Source organism: Belonocnema kinseyi, chromosome 1 (assembly GCF_010883055.1).
Source record: "Belonocnema kinseyi isolate 2016_QV_RU_SX_M_011 chromosome 1, B_treatae_v1, whole genome shotgun sequence".
Lineage (NCBI taxonomy): Eukaryota > Metazoa > Arthropoda > Insecta > Hymenoptera > Cynipidae > Belonocnema > Belonocnema kinseyi.
Genome location: NC_046657.1, coordinates 2,364,624 through 2,382,517, shown reverse-complemented (window position 1 = coordinate 2,382,517; position 17,894 = coordinate 2,364,624). Strand labels below are relative to the sequence as shown.

Genomic DNA, 17,894 nt, shown 5'->3' with positions numbered 1-17,894 from the left:
TAACACCCTGTACCGCATCTCCGTTTATAATATCTTTTAATATTTTTGATACTACTGAAGCGATTATGCATGCGTTTGAAGCCTCCAGAAGAATATAATGACATTTTTAAGAATTTTTAACGCTTCAAAAATACTATTTCAATTACTCCATGATATTCTAACGAAAAATTTAATTTGTTGCATGATACAGAAGGAATATTTTGTGGATAATATAAAAATACGCTGTAGAGTATTGGGATCTGAAATCTTGAGGGCACCACTAGCGGCAACAGCAATATGGCCGGCGACAGTAGGTAGACGTTTCATAAGACTCATGTAAAATTATTGAAAATTAGTCTCAAACCCTAAAAATGAAAGTAACAATAACTCAAATTTGTGATTTTACAAAATCTACACCGGCATGTAGAAACTTCGTAGAAGGAAATAGAATTTTACATGCAGGACACCTTCTATTTTGCGGAAAAGAAGTGAAAAATGAAACTTCAGTTTCTATTATTGCATTTTGTTTACAAACTTCGAATTATAAACTCTTGTTTGCTAAATAATAAATTCTTCAATTTTTCCCCTCATGAACATTTAAAATTTAATATTAACTATCGACATTTCAATGCAAAATTTAATTCATATCAACTTGAAATTACAAATCAGCAGGAACTTTCTTCAGATTTGAGGTTACGTTAATATATTTGTACATAAAATAATATTTTTATTTAGAACCTGCTTTGATTATTTTCACTCGGAATGCTGAAAAATCATTGAAGAACAAAAGCGATAAATATTTGACGATGATTAAAACTTTTTCTTCAAATTTTTTTATTGCCAGTACTATCAGTAAATGCTGTAAATGTACTATAAGATTTTTCATCTTTTTTTTTTAAATAGGAGTTTTTCTACATTTCAGAAAAACCGAACAGTTTCTTGCTTTCGAGCAGTAGAAAAGCAACCAAACACACAACAAAACATTTTGCTCTTCGATTTTCGTGGCGAAAACTCCATTGACAAAGTTTGATTTATTTTATTTGTAACTTTTTATTTATCACTTTTTATTTTTATCTCGGTTTCACTGTAAAAAAACACTTTAAAACTTTTAGAAAAATTATTTTCGTATATTCGCCTATACTTCCCAGTGGGCTCAAAGTTTGGCGACGCCTTTACGACATCTTTAAGACAACTTTACGACATCCTATGTCCATATCGTTTCGGTGTCTTTGCGATATCGTAAAGACACTGTAACTACATGGACATAGGATGTCGTAAAGTTGCCGTAAAGATATCGTAACGATGTCGTAAAGACGTCGCCAAATTTTGTGCCCAATGAATACCCGTCAGAATTTATACCTACGCTCTGGACTTTCCGATTCTGTCACCAGGTGGCGTACTCGAGTATTTCAGATCACAATCCTTTCCGTTCACTCGGTAAACTGGGGATTTTGATTCCCTATGAAAATTCTGTTCCAGATCTTCCAGGCTAGTGAGAGATTCTAGAGGAGAAAGCAGATCTGCAGCCGCTTTTTCATCCTTCGACTGTCGACTAAATAATTTAAGTTTAAAACCCTTGTGGATGCAATAAAAAATTGAATGAGTGAGTGAGAAAGAAAGAGAAGCGAAAGGGGAAAGCGAGATTATTTTGAGAAAGGCGAAGAAAGCTAATTGTATACTATACGAGACGAGGAGCCTCAAACGACAATTATTTTCAAGTTAAATCATTTTTTATCCTATGTACAATCTTTATTCAAGTCTTAGTTCATAATAAATTATTTATAATTCGTTCGGAGTTTTATTCTATTTCTAGGTCAAAGTTACTCAAGTGCTTATCAGAACTTGTTTGCATTTTGATAATATCCAGAGAGAATCTGCCAGGCTCGTGGAGCCATAAATCCTTCAGGTGGATTTTCACCAGATTTTGCCAACCCTGAAACATTTTGCAAACATTTTATTTTTTTTTCTTACAATATTATTAATGACAGTCATTTTTCCTGCTAAAAATTTCGAAAGAATTCTTGATTTGAAGTTTTCACTTCAATTTCAGGGAGACCGAACTTTAACTTACAGATTATTTCAATGAATAAAATTAAAAAAAAATTTTGGTGACAACGAGAATCGAACTCGCAATCTGCCAGCTTTTAATCCGACGCTACGCCGGCAGAGATACTTGATCAGTTTAAAGAAACCAGTAACCAATTTCAGAATCCGAAATTATTAGCAGGGAATATCTTCTAGAATTAAAATTCTTACCGCGCATTCTAGTGCCCGATATAAAATCGAAATCTTTTTTTCTTTGAGGATCGAAGAAAGCCATTTTTTTACATTTAGTATCATAAGCTGCAACCTTGAAGGGTATAATTTCGAGATTCTGAAGTCCTGGAGCCATTGAGAGGACCCTGGCTCCATGAGTAGCGTCGTAAAGATTACCATCAGGGACTGAAGACTTATCTGGATGAGGCATTCCTGCAGGATCTCGTCCAACGATGTAAAAATTTGCCCCAGCGTTCATTCTAGCCTTGGCGTGCCATTGAACCTAATATATAGTTATTAATATTAGGGTGGCTCAAATGAAAAAAAAACATTCTTTGATTTGTCTGGCACCCCCCAAAAAGCTTCCATTTGGTGAAAAAACACTTTTCTTAAAAATATTTGTCTAATTTCACGTTTATTCTTACGAGGCATAGTAGGTCAGGTCTGCGATTTACTGTTAAAAAAATTCAGCAGTCTTTATTTTTAGCCCTCAAGTGCTATAACGGGTCCCAGGGACCCAGAAATCTTTTTTAAACTAAGTGTTTTTTTTCAAAAAGTTTTTTCATTTTTTGCAAAATATTTATTATACGCAATTAGATTTTATATCCATTTTTACAATATTCACTTTTGCGAGACTCAGGGCTGCAATTTAAAAATTCTAAACCGAAGATATTTCAGTTTGAAGTTTGCTCGGGTCTGCTGGACCCGTTCTTGGTGGAACGAACAATTTCGAGGTTCTAGCACTTGAGGGTTAAATTTTCAGTTAAAATAATCTAAATAATCTAAAATTATAAATCTTCATCTGTAATAGATCAATTTTAAACCAAAAAGATGAATTTTCAAACAAAAAAATAAATGAATTTCCAATGAAATAGTTGAATTTTGAACGAAAAAAGATGAATTTTCATGCACAAATCAAATAGTGAAATTTCAGTTAAAAAATTTATTCTCAAACAAAAAATTCTATTTTCAATTAAACAGTCAAATTTTCATTCATAGTAATGCATTTTCAACCCTAAGGATGAATTTTGAATTTAAATTGTTGAATTTTAAACCAAAAACATGAATTTTAAATTAAATTTATGGAATATTCAACTAAATTAAATAAATTTTCAACCAAAAAGCTAAATTTACAAATAAAATTATAAATATTTAATTGGAACACTTCAATTTTTAACGAAGAAAATGATTTTTTAAACAAGAAGACAAATTTTCTAAACAAAAAAAAACGATTTTTTAACCGCATAGATGAATTTTTCACAAAATAGTTAAATTAAAAACTAAAAAAAATCCATTTTTAACCATAAATGAAATAGTTAAATTATTAGTTATAAAAATTTAATTTTTAACAAAAAAATCTATTTCCAACTGAAAAGTTACATTTTCACACAAAGTGATAAATTTTCAACGAAAATTATGAATCTTCAACTCTAACAGTTTAATTTTAAACCAAAAAGATGAATTTTCAATTAAAATAATGGAATATTCAACTAAATTAGTTAAATTTTCTACCAAAAAGATAAATTTACAAATCAAGTTATGAATATTTTATTTTCCACAAAATAGTTGAATTTTGAACTAAAACAGTCAAATTTTCAACCAAATAGTTGAATTTAAAACTAAAAAATATATAGTTTTAACTGAAATAGGTAAATTTTCAGTTCAAAATAAATTGTCAACCAAAAAAAAATATATTTTCAACAAAATAATTACATTTTCAATCAAAATGATGAATTTTTAACTGAAATGATGAATCAACAACTGGAATAGTTTTATTTTAAACAAAAACGATGACTTTCAAACTAAAAATATACATTTTATACAAAAAATGGAATAGTTATAATTTTTTTTAAAGGTTACATTTTCACACAAAGTAATAAATTTTTAACTAAAATTATGAATCTTCAACTTTAACAGTTTAATTTTAAACCAAAAAGATGAATTTTCAACAAGCGAAATTAATTTCTACCAAAAAGACGATTTTTTAACTAACAAGGAAAATTTTTCAAAAATAATTAAATAATTAATATTTTAATTAGAAAATTTTTTGATCAAAAATATTTAATTTAACCACAAAACACAACTTTTCAAGATAAATCGAATTTTTAACTATAAAAGATTTTTCTATCAAGAGAGAGAAAATATTCCCAACAAATTTGTAAATTTCCTACAAAATACATGCATTTTTAATGAGATACATGAATTTCTACTTTTACAAATAAAGAGTAAATGTTCCTGAATTTTATATTGAAATTTAAAAAAAAATTAATCATGTTTTCGAACAAACTCCTTGACTAAAAATCCTTGACATTTCCAGGTTTTCAAGGTATATAAAAATTCCCTGACAATTACAGGTTTTCCAGAGACGGTATACAACCTGTTGTTGAAAATATAAATTTAACAAACCTCTGTCGGTCCAGCATACATCATTGGGCTAGGAAATATAGCCAAGAGCGTGTCTGGATGCAAAACCCCATCTTCTAAAACTGCTTGATGCTGCTGAATTCTTACTTGAAGAGGAACATCATCCTCTTTGGTCCAGCCTCCCAAAGGATGCAAAAGCAAAACTGGTTTTTTGAATCCTCTCTCTTCCAAAAGATGTTTTCTCGTATCCTGAAATTGCATTCGTAATATTCTAAATCCAAGAAATATTTTTACATCTTCTAAATATCACTTTTATTCCGACGGACTTGAATCGGCATTTTAAAAAATTCATGAGTTTCTCAGATCTTGTACTAGGAATTAAACACGCGGCATGACCTACGAAAGTTTTAGAAAAAATTTGGAATTTATGCTACAAGAGCATACATGAAAAAAGTGGGTAGACGGAGTACCAGACACTATCGGTTTAAAATCTAAACTACGGCAGTTCAGTCCTTTGGAATCTCGCTCGATTCAGCCAGCGAACGCACGAGCCTCGAGAAAACATTGATTCTCCGCATGCGGGAGCAAAGCAATCCAACACAGAGAGCGTGTGCTGTTCGATGCTGGTATGCCAGCAGTTCGGAAGTTTGGGTCTAGGTAGTAGAGTGAATCGTGTCACGCTTCTTCCGGTCAGCTTGCATACCAGCATCGAACAGCACGCGCTCTCTGTGTTGGACCACTCCGCTCCTACATACGGAGATACAATGTTTTCTCGATAACTCGCACGTAGGGCGTTCGCTAGCTGAATCACACGGGAACCCGCAGAATTGAACTGCCGTAGCTCCACCCTTGAATCGATAGAGGTCCAGCCCACGCGGAAAACATTGGGTCTAAACTATCTGGTTCCCGTCTCTGCCCTGACATTTTTCCGTGTTTCTTTGAAGGTTCAACCCTTTTGGAATTTCCAAACCTTGGTGCTTAGGCCTTTTTGCTCTAGAAAACTTTTGGTATAGGCGGGAAAGCAGTATAAATCCCTAAAAATAAACATGATTAATATTAAAGTACCTGCATAAGAAGCGCATGTCCATTATGGATTGGATTTCTGAGTTGGAAGGCAAAAACAGCATCAGCTCCAGCTTCCCGACACTTCGCTCTGATTTCATTAGGAGTTAGTCTGTAATGATCCAATCCATCATTCCATTTAATTCTTTCCAGAACTTCTAGCTCGCCTCCCACAAGCCAATCTCCAGAATCAAATATCATTTTGACATAGGGATGTTGAGAATCACTTGTTCCAAATTGTCTCGAACATCTTTCTTCTTTGCGATGATAAAAAAATTCCGGATTTCTCATGATTGCCAAAGCTTTTTCTTTATATTTCAGAACGATTGAACTTGATTCCTGAAGACGTTCCTTGTCGATCGTCCTGACTGCCAAGACGATTGGAATTGATTGGTTTACTTCAGCTCCATCGATTGTCAAGAAATTAAAGTGCTGGGTCTGTAATTAAAATTCAGTTGAATTCCCTTGTCTCTTATTTATTCTAGATTTCAGAAAATTTTGGTAATTTATTTTTTATTGTAAATAATTTGGCAACGAAGAATATTAATTTTTTGCCACTGTTCTCAGTGCTCTGAAGGATGGCCCGATAAACTTATGCGCTTACGGTAAACAGAGCCTTTTCATTGGTGAAGAATGCACGCATGCGCAGTACTGCACCGGGATTTTGTTGACAGCACGGTGACTTTTTTTCACCGCACTTGTCCCTTTAAAGTAACCCCTAGCGTAAGACGGTATTTCATGAGAAATCTCAAATAATTTTATCTGATTCGATAAGAGAATTAAGTAATTATATTGTAGTAAAATATTTTTTCTAGATACATTTGAGGAGAATCGATAACCCGGTAAGAAGGCTTGCATTAGAAAGTATTGAAAAATTTCATTCATCCAGTGGTAACGTGAGAAAAATTAAATACTCCTGGATCCCGTTTTTGTCCTCTCGTATTGAATCTCAACAGCAGTTGAAGTTAGCTCTTAAATTGAATCCCTTTCTGCACCTAGCGCCGAAAATATTTTTCTGAACACCACAAAGCAACCAAGAAATAGAAAAATTTTAATCCCTTCCAATTTAGCAAATTTTTTCACTTTCATTTACTGTTTTTCAAATAATAATGAGGTTAAAAGCTTTTTAAAACATAGCACCAGTTATTTTAAAATGTCTGCATTAATTCCCACACATAAGGTTCTGGTGAAAAATAATTTTTTGAATTTTTTATCATGATTTTATATTTTTGTAATTGATAATATTTGAACAAAGAAAACATTTTACGATAAAGATATGTATTCTTGTATACAATCCTACTAGATTTTGCACATTTTATGCTTTTGGAGCGCGTTCTAATGCTTCAAACAAAAATTTTGTTTTTAATTTAATAGAGGTTATGACTGGCAACTGCGATCGACTTTAAAAGGGATTGGAATCTTAATTTTCACCGCCTAATGAGGATTGCAAAACGAAGGACAGAAGCGGCATTCTTAGGGATTCAAAATTTGTAATACCTTTTAATGCAAGGCTTTTTACCGGGAATTGAATCACTATGAAGCCTATTCAAAAATTAGGAAACTTAAATGATTTCATCTGATCCGATAAGAGAATTAAGCAATGGCAGTAAAATAAAATATTTCTTTCGACACAGTTGAAGAGAATGAAGAATTGAATCAGCATCAAGCCTGTTGAAAAACTAGGAAATTTAAATCATTTCATCTGATCCGTTGAGATAATTAAGCAATGATAGTAAAATAAAATATTTCTTTCGATACAATTGAAGAGAATTAGAAATGTAATCACCATGAAATTTATTAGAAAGCTAGGAAGCTCAAATCATTTCATCTGATTCGATGAAAGAATTGAGTAATGATAGTGTAGTAAAAGATTTCTTTCGATACAATTGAAGAGAATTTAATAACTGAAGTTGCTTTCTACCTGAAGAAATTGATCCTCTCTCATAAAGCCTTTTAAAGGTGCCGCCCATCCCTCAGCAAGGACTTGAATCCACTGAACATCAACTTCATTGACCTCAACAGATACTAAACTTTCAACTTCTTTTCTCGCATCCGACAATTTTTCGACCGGAACAAAAAGTTCTGGAACTGGTTCTCCAGGTTTGGAAATTTGAGGAAGAATTCCTCGTTGTTCCAAAAACTCCAGAACCATCTTGGTGCATTCTTCTAGTGTAAAATTTTCCGTATCGACTACAAGATCTGGCCTTACTGGTTTTTCATAGGATTGGTCTATTCCAGTGAATCCTCTAATTGCTCCTTGTCTGGCTCTTTTATAAAGGCCCTAGAAAAAAGCGTGCTTTTTAAAATAGATGTAAATTTTTATTTCATTTAATTTTTTTATTTATTTTATAAGCGTTATTTTATTTATTTATTTTTTTTAAATGTATTGTTGATTTACCTTGACATCTCGAGCTTCACAAACTCTCAGAGGGGCATCTACAAAAATTTCAAAAAATGGCAAATTTGAATCCTCGTGGAGTCTTCTAGCAATTTGTCGATCTTCTTCAAAAGGAGAGACAAAACTGCAAAGAGTAATTACGCCTGAATCAGAAAAAAGTTTTGCCACTTCAGCAACCCTTCGAACATTTTCTTCTCGGTCTTCTTTGCTGAATCCCAAATTTCGATTTAATCCAGTTCGAACGTTATCTCCATCCAAACCGTAAGCCGAAATACCCTAATGTTTAAACAATTAAATTTATATTAAATAATTGAAAATAATCATTGAAGTTAAAAAAATAGAACATTTTCATCATTTTTTCTTAGAAAAAAATTTAATTGTACAGGCTTAATAGACTCGAGAAAATTTTTAATATTTAACATAGAATATTTTCATGTTTTTTCAAGGACAAAAGTTTTTTTTTGCATATATCATAATAGATTGTCAGACTTATTCTGCTGCAAAATATTCTTAACACTAGACATTTATTTTTGTTATAAATAATTTGTGTAAATAAATCAACAATTTTTATCATTTTTGCGATAAAAAAATTCTTTGCTCTCTAATATGTATTGATAATTGTTATAAATAATGTAAGTTAAGAAATAGAAAATCTTCATCTTATTTTCACGAAAAAAATTATTCTTCATCTTATGTCTGTCGAACTAGTTTCTCAGGCTAAACATCCGCCGAGAAATTTTTAAAATTTAGTGTTGTTAACAATAATTTATGCTGAAGAATAAAAATTATACTTAAATTATTTATATAAAAAAGCTAAATGCGAATTATTAACTATTCTCTTTTTTTTGTACACAACTCATTTTTTAAGCCGAAAGTTAAACTATTTCATCATTGGTTCATAATTGATAGTGTTTAGTTGAAAATTGAAAAAGTTGGTACAAAATTTATATAATTTTTTGTTAATTTGATTTTTGTACAAAATTAATTTTCCTAATTAAAAATACAACTGATTTGATAGAAAGTTGTAAAAAATTGGTTAAAAATTCATTTTATCATTTTAAGAATATCTTTGCATGAAACTGTAAATATTTTGTTGTAAGTTCATTCTTTTTTAATTGAAATTTTGTTCTTAGAATAAAGACAATTTAAAATGAAGTGTCTTAAATTAATCGATTTAAAATTGAACTATTTATTTAAAATTGGAAGCCTCAATATTCGATTTTTTTAAAATAATTGTAGATTGTTCCGGTTGCTAAATTTTCAATTTCAAATGTTGCAATTTCCATTAACACAATTTCTATTTTCTGGATTACAAGAGGAAAATTTTTTTGTTATAACATTTTTATTGAGGTCGTTTAAAAGTTCGTGTTTCTTTAAATTTCGAATATAAATCAATTCTAGAAATATTTTTAGTAGTTATATTAATTAATTATTATTAATACTAAACAAATAATAATAATAATAATAATAATAGGTCATAAAAGTCAATCTTACTGTGATAAAAACTCATCAAGTGAGAATTTGTTTATTATCATGTTGATAACAATATTAAATGCCAACCCATGTTAATTTTCCATTACTAAACTAAATAAATAAAAAAAAAATTTTAATGAAATTATTTAACTTGTTTCCAACTCGTTTTAATTACTTCACATTAAACATGTGTTATTATGGATTTAAAAATTGATAAGAAAATTTATTCCGAAAAATGATTGAAAATATTAATAAATAATTAAACCCACATGAGAAACCAGATGATCTTCGACCTGAAAAGCAATCGATGTTTTTCCAGCTCCAGATAATCCAGTTAGCCAAACAGTGCAGCCTCTAAAACCTCGAACTGACCCACAGGCTTGACCTCGTTTTGTCCTAGACACATGATGAACTTGAGTAGAGACATTCGTAGCCACGTTCTGTAACAAAAAATTTAACCGGTTCCTTTAATTCTATGTCAAATCTCTCTAACGGCACACATTGCTGCAATCTTGGTAAAATCTTGCATCAATGTTTTCGCATTTTTTGGTAATGCTGCTTTTCAGATTTGCTTTAAAATGTAACTTTGCAAAGTTGCGATATAGTTACTACAAATTTGCTATGCAAATTTACTTACTAGTTTCTGCAAACTTGCTAATTAATTTCTTCAAATATCCTAACTTGTTTTTGCAAAGTTACTTTGCAAAGTTGCTAACTAGTTTCTGCAACGTTAATGGGCAAAGTTACAAGATAATATCTGCAAAGTTGCTTTGCAAAGTTACGAACTAGTTTATGCAAAGTTGCTTAATAGTTTCTGCAAATTTTCTAACTAGTTACTGCAAAGTGGCCATCTTTTTTGGCAAACATGCTAAATAGTTGCTGCAAAGTTGATTTGAAAAGTTAGTAATTAGTTGTTGCAAAGCTGCTTTTCAAAGTTGCTTTGCAAAGTTGCGAATAAGCTTTTGAAACGTTACTGAACAGCTCCTGCAAAGTTGCTTTGCAAAGTTACTAACTATTTTCTGCAAAGTTGCTCACTATTTTCTGCAAAGTTGCTAACTAATTCCTGCAAAGCTGATTTGCAAAGTTGTTAACTAGTATCTACCAACTTTAACAAGCAACATTGCAACGCAACCTTGCAAGATAACGTTCTAAAGCAACGTTGCAACAATATTACAAGTTACTATTAATTGGGAGAGGACTCTTGCAAGGAAAGTAACCAGTTTCCAATAAAAAATAATTATTTCAATCTATAATATTAAAATCCTGGAATTAGTTAATCGAATTAGTTTTTTATTAATTGTTCTGTGTACCTTCTTTTCAGAATGATCAGGAGCTTCTATTACATGAGTCCCAGTTATTCCCATGATTATAAGAATGTGACAAGTTTTCGATTTTTTCAAGTAATACTTAGATTTAAAATAAAAAAATTTCTCTCGTAACAATGACAACTGGTTGCAGATGAAAAAACTTTAACCCTGGTATTGCCGAGATCATATGTAAAACTTAAAGAGAAACTGCACGTAAAAGAATTAGTCGTTTTAAAATAAACGACACAATATAGTTTTGCCTAGAACTTAAAAAATCAAGGAGAGACAATTTTCCTTTTTCTTGGAAATGAAATTCATCAGCGACATTCTTATTTTATTTGCACTTTTTAATTTACTTTCGAAAACCTCACAATCATTTTTTTCCAATTTTTCAAATATCTCAATTTTTTAGTAATGTAGAATGCATAAATGTAATATAATTATTTAGCAACAATTGGAAGAAATTAAGAGAAATTCCAAATAATTTAAATAATTTAAAGCACTTTTTAAAAATCACTTTAAAAACACTTAGAGGCACTATTGAAAGCAAAAGTCCATGCAAGATGTGTCAAGACTCGCTTACATTTTGTTGACTACTAACTATTCACACGTGAGGTTTCAAACCTCGTAATCGTGAGAAAGTCAAAAGAAAGTGGCTTTCGTTGCCACTCAAGTGTCTCATCCTAATATTTCCGTTTTACTGTAATTTAAAAATTATTAATAAGAATATTTAATACTCGAAAAGAAATTTCTTTTCATTCAATTAAATTTAATTAAATATATTTTATTTTATTGAAATTATTTTAATTTAATTTAATTTAGTTTACTTGATTTAATTTTAATGATTTTTATTTAGTTAATTTAATTTCCTCTAACTCAAATAATTTCAGATTAGTTTAATTTATATTTTTTGAAATTTTATTTAATTTACTCTATTTAGTTATTTTTAATTTAGTTTAATTTCATTTTGCTTAATTCAATTTACTTTTGCTTCATTCCATTTCATGCTCCACCAAACATTTTCAAGATTGTGTACGGTTGGTTTCTTCAGGTGTAATAAGCTAATTTAAGTTTGGATTAATTAATTTAGTTAGTTTAGTTGAATTTAGTTTATTTTAGTTTATCTTATATAATTTAATCAATTTCGTTTAATTGGTTATGTTTATTGTAGCTTAGATTACGTTAGGTTAGCTTAGCTTACTTTACTTTACTTTATTTTACTTTTTTTCACTTTACTTTCCTTTACTCTTTACTCTTCATTTAACTCTTTACTTTGGTTTACTTTACTTTACTTTACATTACATTACATTACATTACATTACTTTACTTTACATTACTTTACTTTACTTTACTTTACTTTACTCTTTACTCTTCATTTAACTCTTTACTTTGGTTTACTTTACTTTACATTACATTACATTACTTTACTTTACTTTACTTTACTTTACTTTACTTTACTTTACTTTACTTTACTTTACTTTACTTTACTTTACTTTACTTTACTTTACTTTACTTTACTTTACTTTACTTTACTTTACTTTACTTTGCTTTGCTTTGCTTTACTTTACTTTACTCTACTCTACTCTACTCTACTCTACTCTACTCTACTCTACTCTACTCTACTCTACTCTACTCTACTCTGCTCTACTCTGCTCTAACAATACTTTAAAATAACAATCATTCAAAGAAATATATTTCTGAATGAAAAATTTTGTTTTTAATTTCAAAACAATAAATAAATTAAAAGAAATTTCAATCAGGGAATTTTCTAGTTCGGATATTAAATAATCGGCTATTTTTTTCAATTTTTTTTAAAATTTAAAATAACAATAGTTGTGAAACACATAGTTCTAGATGAAAATTTTTATTCAAAATGTGTATAGTATTTATAAAGGATTACACGCATAATTATTTTTATGTTAAATTTAAACAATATCTTTTTTTTTAATTTTTAGCATTAAACAAAAGTTTTCTTTTATAGAATTATTTGATGATTATATTTTTAATAAATAAATAATATTGATCGAAACAAAAATTTCCATTATTTATATTCAGGAAATTTTGAGTTCGACAATTTTATTCATTATTTATTAATTTATTAAAGAGTTCTCTTTAAGAAAAACATTAAGATTAGTGAAATGTACATAATTTCGGAAATTATTTATACTGCAAATTTTTAATTGTATTTTTTTCTAAAACAATATTAATGATATATTAATATTGTTAATATTAATTTTTTTTACGTGAAAAAATTTTTTCAAAATGATTGAGTTTTAAAATTTTTCTTCTTAATAATTAATAATGTTGAATTTATTATTACTTAAATTTTGATTTTGTACCGTTTTTTCGTTTAAACAATTATTTTCATATTTCATTCGATCATTTTTTCATTCGTTTTTTTTTATAATTTACAGACTTTATTTCTAAAGTTTATGTAATAAATTTATTTAGAAATTTTTTTTAAATTTTATTATTAGAAATTTATTCGGTAATCATTTAGTGTATTTGTAAATAAATATATTTTTATTGATCCTCTAGTCCTAAAATTAACAGAAATTTAATAAATAATTATACTTGTTTGCTTAATTCCAATTAGTAGAAAATTACTAACAATTTTTCTTGCATTTGAATCACTCTCATAAGAAGCAATGAAAAACGAAGAGAAAATTTAAATTGAAACAGCAGAATTCAGTAAATTGCAAATAATTAGAAATATTATTATAAATGTAAATATATTAATAACTATTATATAATATTATTATTGACATACGAATACTTCAAGAATTAATAAATACTGGAATCAATATTAAATACATATTATAAATTAGACAATTGATATAAACAAAATTGTATTGACAGAAATCATAATCAATGAAATCGTTACGAAAAATTGCAATTAATAATTAAATAAATTTAAAAATTTGCAATGAAATAAATATTGCTATCACTTTGAATAAACCAGAATATAAGTTTAAACGATTAGTTAATATTAAAAGTGTATGTGTAATTAATATTGCTGTAAATTGAAACTTGCAAGGAATCGAATGTTTGCTCAGCATTTTTGCATTTCCTGTACCAATATTAAAAACTAAATATTAAATCAATTTAAAAATATAAAAATAACAAATGATAATATTAAATTACTGTCATAAGTATTCATTGTAAACTTAATTTGGTTGAATACAACAAATAAAAATTTAAAAAAATATATTAAAATTATTTATCATAAGATTATGATTATTATAATAATTGATAATAATGAATTCATAAATATTCATTGTGAATTACCTTGCTACTGAAACCGTTCGTTTGAGGGCGCCTGCCGTTCATTTTTAAATTCGAAATTGTTTCGCAACACTATTAAAATTTACCAAAAGTATTTAATTTAAAAATTAAAATTTTTTTAAATTTGCGAACTTTTATTTTAAAGAGATAATATTATTAGCAATCTTTACAATTTAAGAGATTTTTGTAAACAATATTAAAGATTATTTAACAATACTTTTTGGATATCATATTTTGCAAACAAATTTTCCTTTAAATTTTAACAAAAATCTCTTGCTTTTTTAATAATTCATGAAAATTAGAATAAATTCTTTAAGTTAAAATAGTTAATACTGACGCTGAACTGAAATTCATTTCTATATATTGACGACGTTCAGCCCCCACTTCTTCAGGAGGTAAAACTTTTTAATTACTGTCCCTGATAGCACGTTCATCGCGTGAAAAAGTGGATAAAAACCATTGCTAAAGTCCTTGATTTTTTGCTTTTTTTTACTTAAATTAAACATTTTTAATTTTATAATCAAAATTTGTTTGTTATTAAAAATAAATTCTATCTTTTAAATAACTTTAAAATTATTTCGTTTTATGCTACTTCTAAAATTGAACTAACCTTGCGAGGAATTGATAAGATTGATTTGCAAACAATAAACCAAGATAAAAAATCGAAGACCCTATAAGGCAGTAAATAACTAAGGTTTACGTAGGTAATAAGTAATAAACTTATTTATATATTATTACTATTTTCTATTTTATTAATAACAACTCCATTTGTGAAAATATAATTTGTAAAAATTTAACATTTTCAATTATCTTCCGAATAATTAAAAACCAATACAAGCTTATCTTGGGTTTGAATCACTTTCATAAAAAGCCTGACTTCCGCTTTCCGGATAAAGCAACTACGCAATTTCTTTGAAATTGAAAAGATTTTCGAGGCATAATAATAAGACTTTTTTTATAACTTTTTATATCAACTCACCTTGATTTTTCGATCATTTCCACAAAAACGATTAACCTTCAGAAAAAGAGTGCGTTTTCAATTGATTCTAGTTGACACACAAAATTCCCAAGAATAATCATAAAGAGATCAAAATTTAAATAAAATTTAGTTTAAAAAAAATCAAAAATTACGAAAATTTAAAAAAAATTGAATTTGAATTAAACTAGCCGTATATCTTCGGCATTAAACCTAGAAGTTAAATGTTTAAATATTAAATATAAATTTGTTTTTTAAAAACATTTATTTCTACTCTGGACACGGAATTTTGAATAGGGCTTTTAAAGTTATAGGTCAAATCATCAACAGCTGGAATTTAGCAATTGCAAAATCTCTTTCGTTAAAGCTCCTTTGGCTTTAACGAACACATTCTCATCAGGTGTCTCGTGAGAAAAATGGTCAAAAGCAAATTTTAAGATATAGTTTCAAAACCATTTTTTTCAGATATTTATTGTACCTTGTGTGTTTTTCCAACAAATTAATTTGTTTATTTGTAATGTAATTTTTCACGATTAAAACAAAAACTGAATATTTGATTAAAAATAATTCATAACAAATTTGTCGATTTTTTTGTTTGTGCGAAACTTTTGGCCATTCATTTTTTTTTTCGTAACTTGTGCCTTTTCTCCCAATTTTTTTTAATGTTATTTTTAACGATTGAACTAGAAACTACGAGGCCCATAAAAAAATCATTTTGAGGTGAACAATTTTACTTTTAAACATTTCTTTCGCACCAAAAATATAATTTAATTTTGAGTAAAAAAAAATAATTTTGAACCAAAAAAAGAGTTTTAACAAAATAGTTAAATTTGGAACGAACAAAATGAATTTTCAGCTGGGAAAAGATAAACTTCCAAGAAAATGAAAGTTAAATATTCAGTTAGGAAAATCTATTTCAACAAAATCAGGAAATTTTTAACCATTTTAAAACTTTTAAACCAAAAAAAAAAGAAGTTTTAACAAGATAGTGGAATCTTTAAGAAAAACAAAATTAATTTTTAACCGAAAAGATAAATTTTCAAAAAGGAAGATTAATTTTCTACCAAAAAAAGAACGCAACCAAAGAAACAAATTTCTAACAAAAATAGTTGAATTTTCAACTGAAAACCCATAAATGTTAAAGCAAAAAAAGCGAATTAAAAAAATATTCCAATTTTCAACCAAACAAATAATTTTTCTATCAAAAAGATCAATTTTTAACCAAGAGGGGAAAATTTTGTAATAAAATACATGCATTTTAAATTAAATGGTGGATTCTTCATCGTAGAAAATTTTTCATCTTATTTGAAAATTAACTTATTTTCGTTATAAATTCATTTCTTTGGTTAAAAATTTAACTATTTAGCTGATTTTTCTTGTTCAAAATCAATTTTTTACAAGGAATCTGTACTATAATAGGAAATTTCAGAAAAAACATTGAGAATAGAATATTTTTTCCTTTTTGAAAATCCATCTTTTTAGTTTAAATTTAATGTCCTTTTTGTTAGAAAATAAACCATTTTAGTGAAAATTAGTTTTTTGTTGAAAATTAATTAAAGAAGAATTAAACTATTCCATTTTTTTAACTTTTTTTAATTGAGAAATTTAACTTTTTTTTATTATTGAAAAATATTTTTTTTGGTTGAAAATTGAATTATTTATATCTTTTGCTCGAAAAATAATTTTTTTTGTAGAAAATTCTTCTTTTCGTTTGGGAACTCATTTATTTTAGTTAAAAAATCATTTCTTTGAAAATTTTACTATCTGGATGAAAACTTTTTTTTATAAAAATGAATTTTTCAAACTGAAAACTTAAATAGATACTAAAATTTTTAGTTGAAAACTGTTTTTTTTTTAGTTAAATATTCGTCTTTTTGATAGAAATATATTTTGTCTTGTTTGAAAATTTATCTTTTTTTGGTTACAAAATTAATTTCTTTGGTTGAAAATACAACTATCTGGATAAACTTTTTTTTTTGTTAAGAATTTTGTTAACTGGAAACTTAAATATATAGTAAAATTTTCAGTTCAAAATTATTTTACATAATAATTTTTAGGGGATTGTATTTACCCTCAAAAATAATTTTCTTGTAGAAATTGTTGATGTTATAAAAACAAAAACTCGGATAAAATTCGGCATATAATAAATTATTGCAGAAAAAATTTTACTGTTATAATCAAATTTCATAAACAAAAATACATTTGTAGATCTTTTATAGAATCAAATATTTTCTTTTCACGGAAAATCAACTTTAAATGGAATACAATGTTATTTCACACTAAAAATGTTGTTAGGCCATAGTATTATCCTTTGCTATTAACAAATTATATAAACAATTGTATTATATTAGTGTGTTTTTACAAAAAAAAAATATTTTTCGGCAGCTACTTTTCGTGAAAAAATCATTTTTTTCTGTGAAAACACACGAATTTAATTCAATTCTTTACATACTTTGTTAATAACAATGACTAATACTCACGCCTAACAAACTTTTTAATGTGAAATAAAATTGTTATTTATAGATGATTTTTTATGGAAAGAAAATATTTAATCATATAAAAGTTTTATAAATATATATATGTTTATAAAATCATCTGATTGATGCCGAATATTATCCAGATTATATTTTTTTAACCTCAACAATTTCGAGAAGAAAATTATTTCTGAGGGTAAATACAATCCCCCCGCGATTATTATGGAAAATAATTTTCAGCTGAAAATTTTACTACATACTTAAGTTTTCAGTTAACTAAATCATTAACAAAAATAATAGCTAAATTTTCATTTAATTCA

General features: G+C 27.5%; 2 protein-coding genes across 4 annotated transcripts in view; one reads left to right on the top strand and one right to left on the bottom strand.

The window, feature by feature from the left end:
* The window catches only part of LOC117167135 (NACHT domain- and WD repeat-containing protein 1), an 898,576-nt gene extending 896,845 nt beyond the window's left edge, over nucleotides 1-1,731 (top strand). The window contains exon 19 of the mRNA XM_033351831.1: nucleotides 1,459-1,731. Coding sequence (XP_033207722.1) covers nucleotides 1,459-1,472 — 14 coding nt within the window. The 3' untranslated portion in view covers nucleotides 1,473-1,731. The remainder of the gene's footprint in view (nucleotides 1-1,458) is intronic.
* Nucleotides 1,731-14,248, bottom strand: LOC117167141 (bifunctional 3'-phosphoadenosine 5'-phosphosulfate synthase). 3 transcript variants are annotated; one of them, XM_033351855.1, is made up of 9 exons: nucleotides 11,343-11,399; nucleotides 10,843-11,007; nucleotides 9,802-9,972; nucleotides 8,060-8,335; nucleotides 7,583-7,942; nucleotides 5,665-6,099; nucleotides 4,642-4,848; nucleotides 2,236-2,518; nucleotides 1,731-1,912 (listed from the first exon to the last, which is right to left on the bottom strand). In XM_033351855.1, exons 2-9 carry the CDS (start codon nucleotides 10,894-10,896, stop codon nucleotides 1,815-1,817), a joined length of 1,884 nt encoding a protein of 627 aa, XP_033207746.1. In that variant the 5' UTR covers nucleotides 10,897-11,007; nucleotides 11,343-11,399; the 3' UTR covers nucleotides 1,731-1,814. The 3 variants fall into 3 exon arrangements, with proteins under 3 accessions (XP_033207746.1, XP_033207754.1, XP_033207736.1); XM_033351863.1 differs by lacking the exons at nucleotides 10,843-11,007; nucleotides 11,343-11,399 and adding an exon at nucleotides 14,128-14,248; XM_033351845.1 differs by having other exon boundaries at nucleotides 10,843-11,408.
* Nucleotides 14,249-17,894: the final 3,646 nt, after the last annotated feature.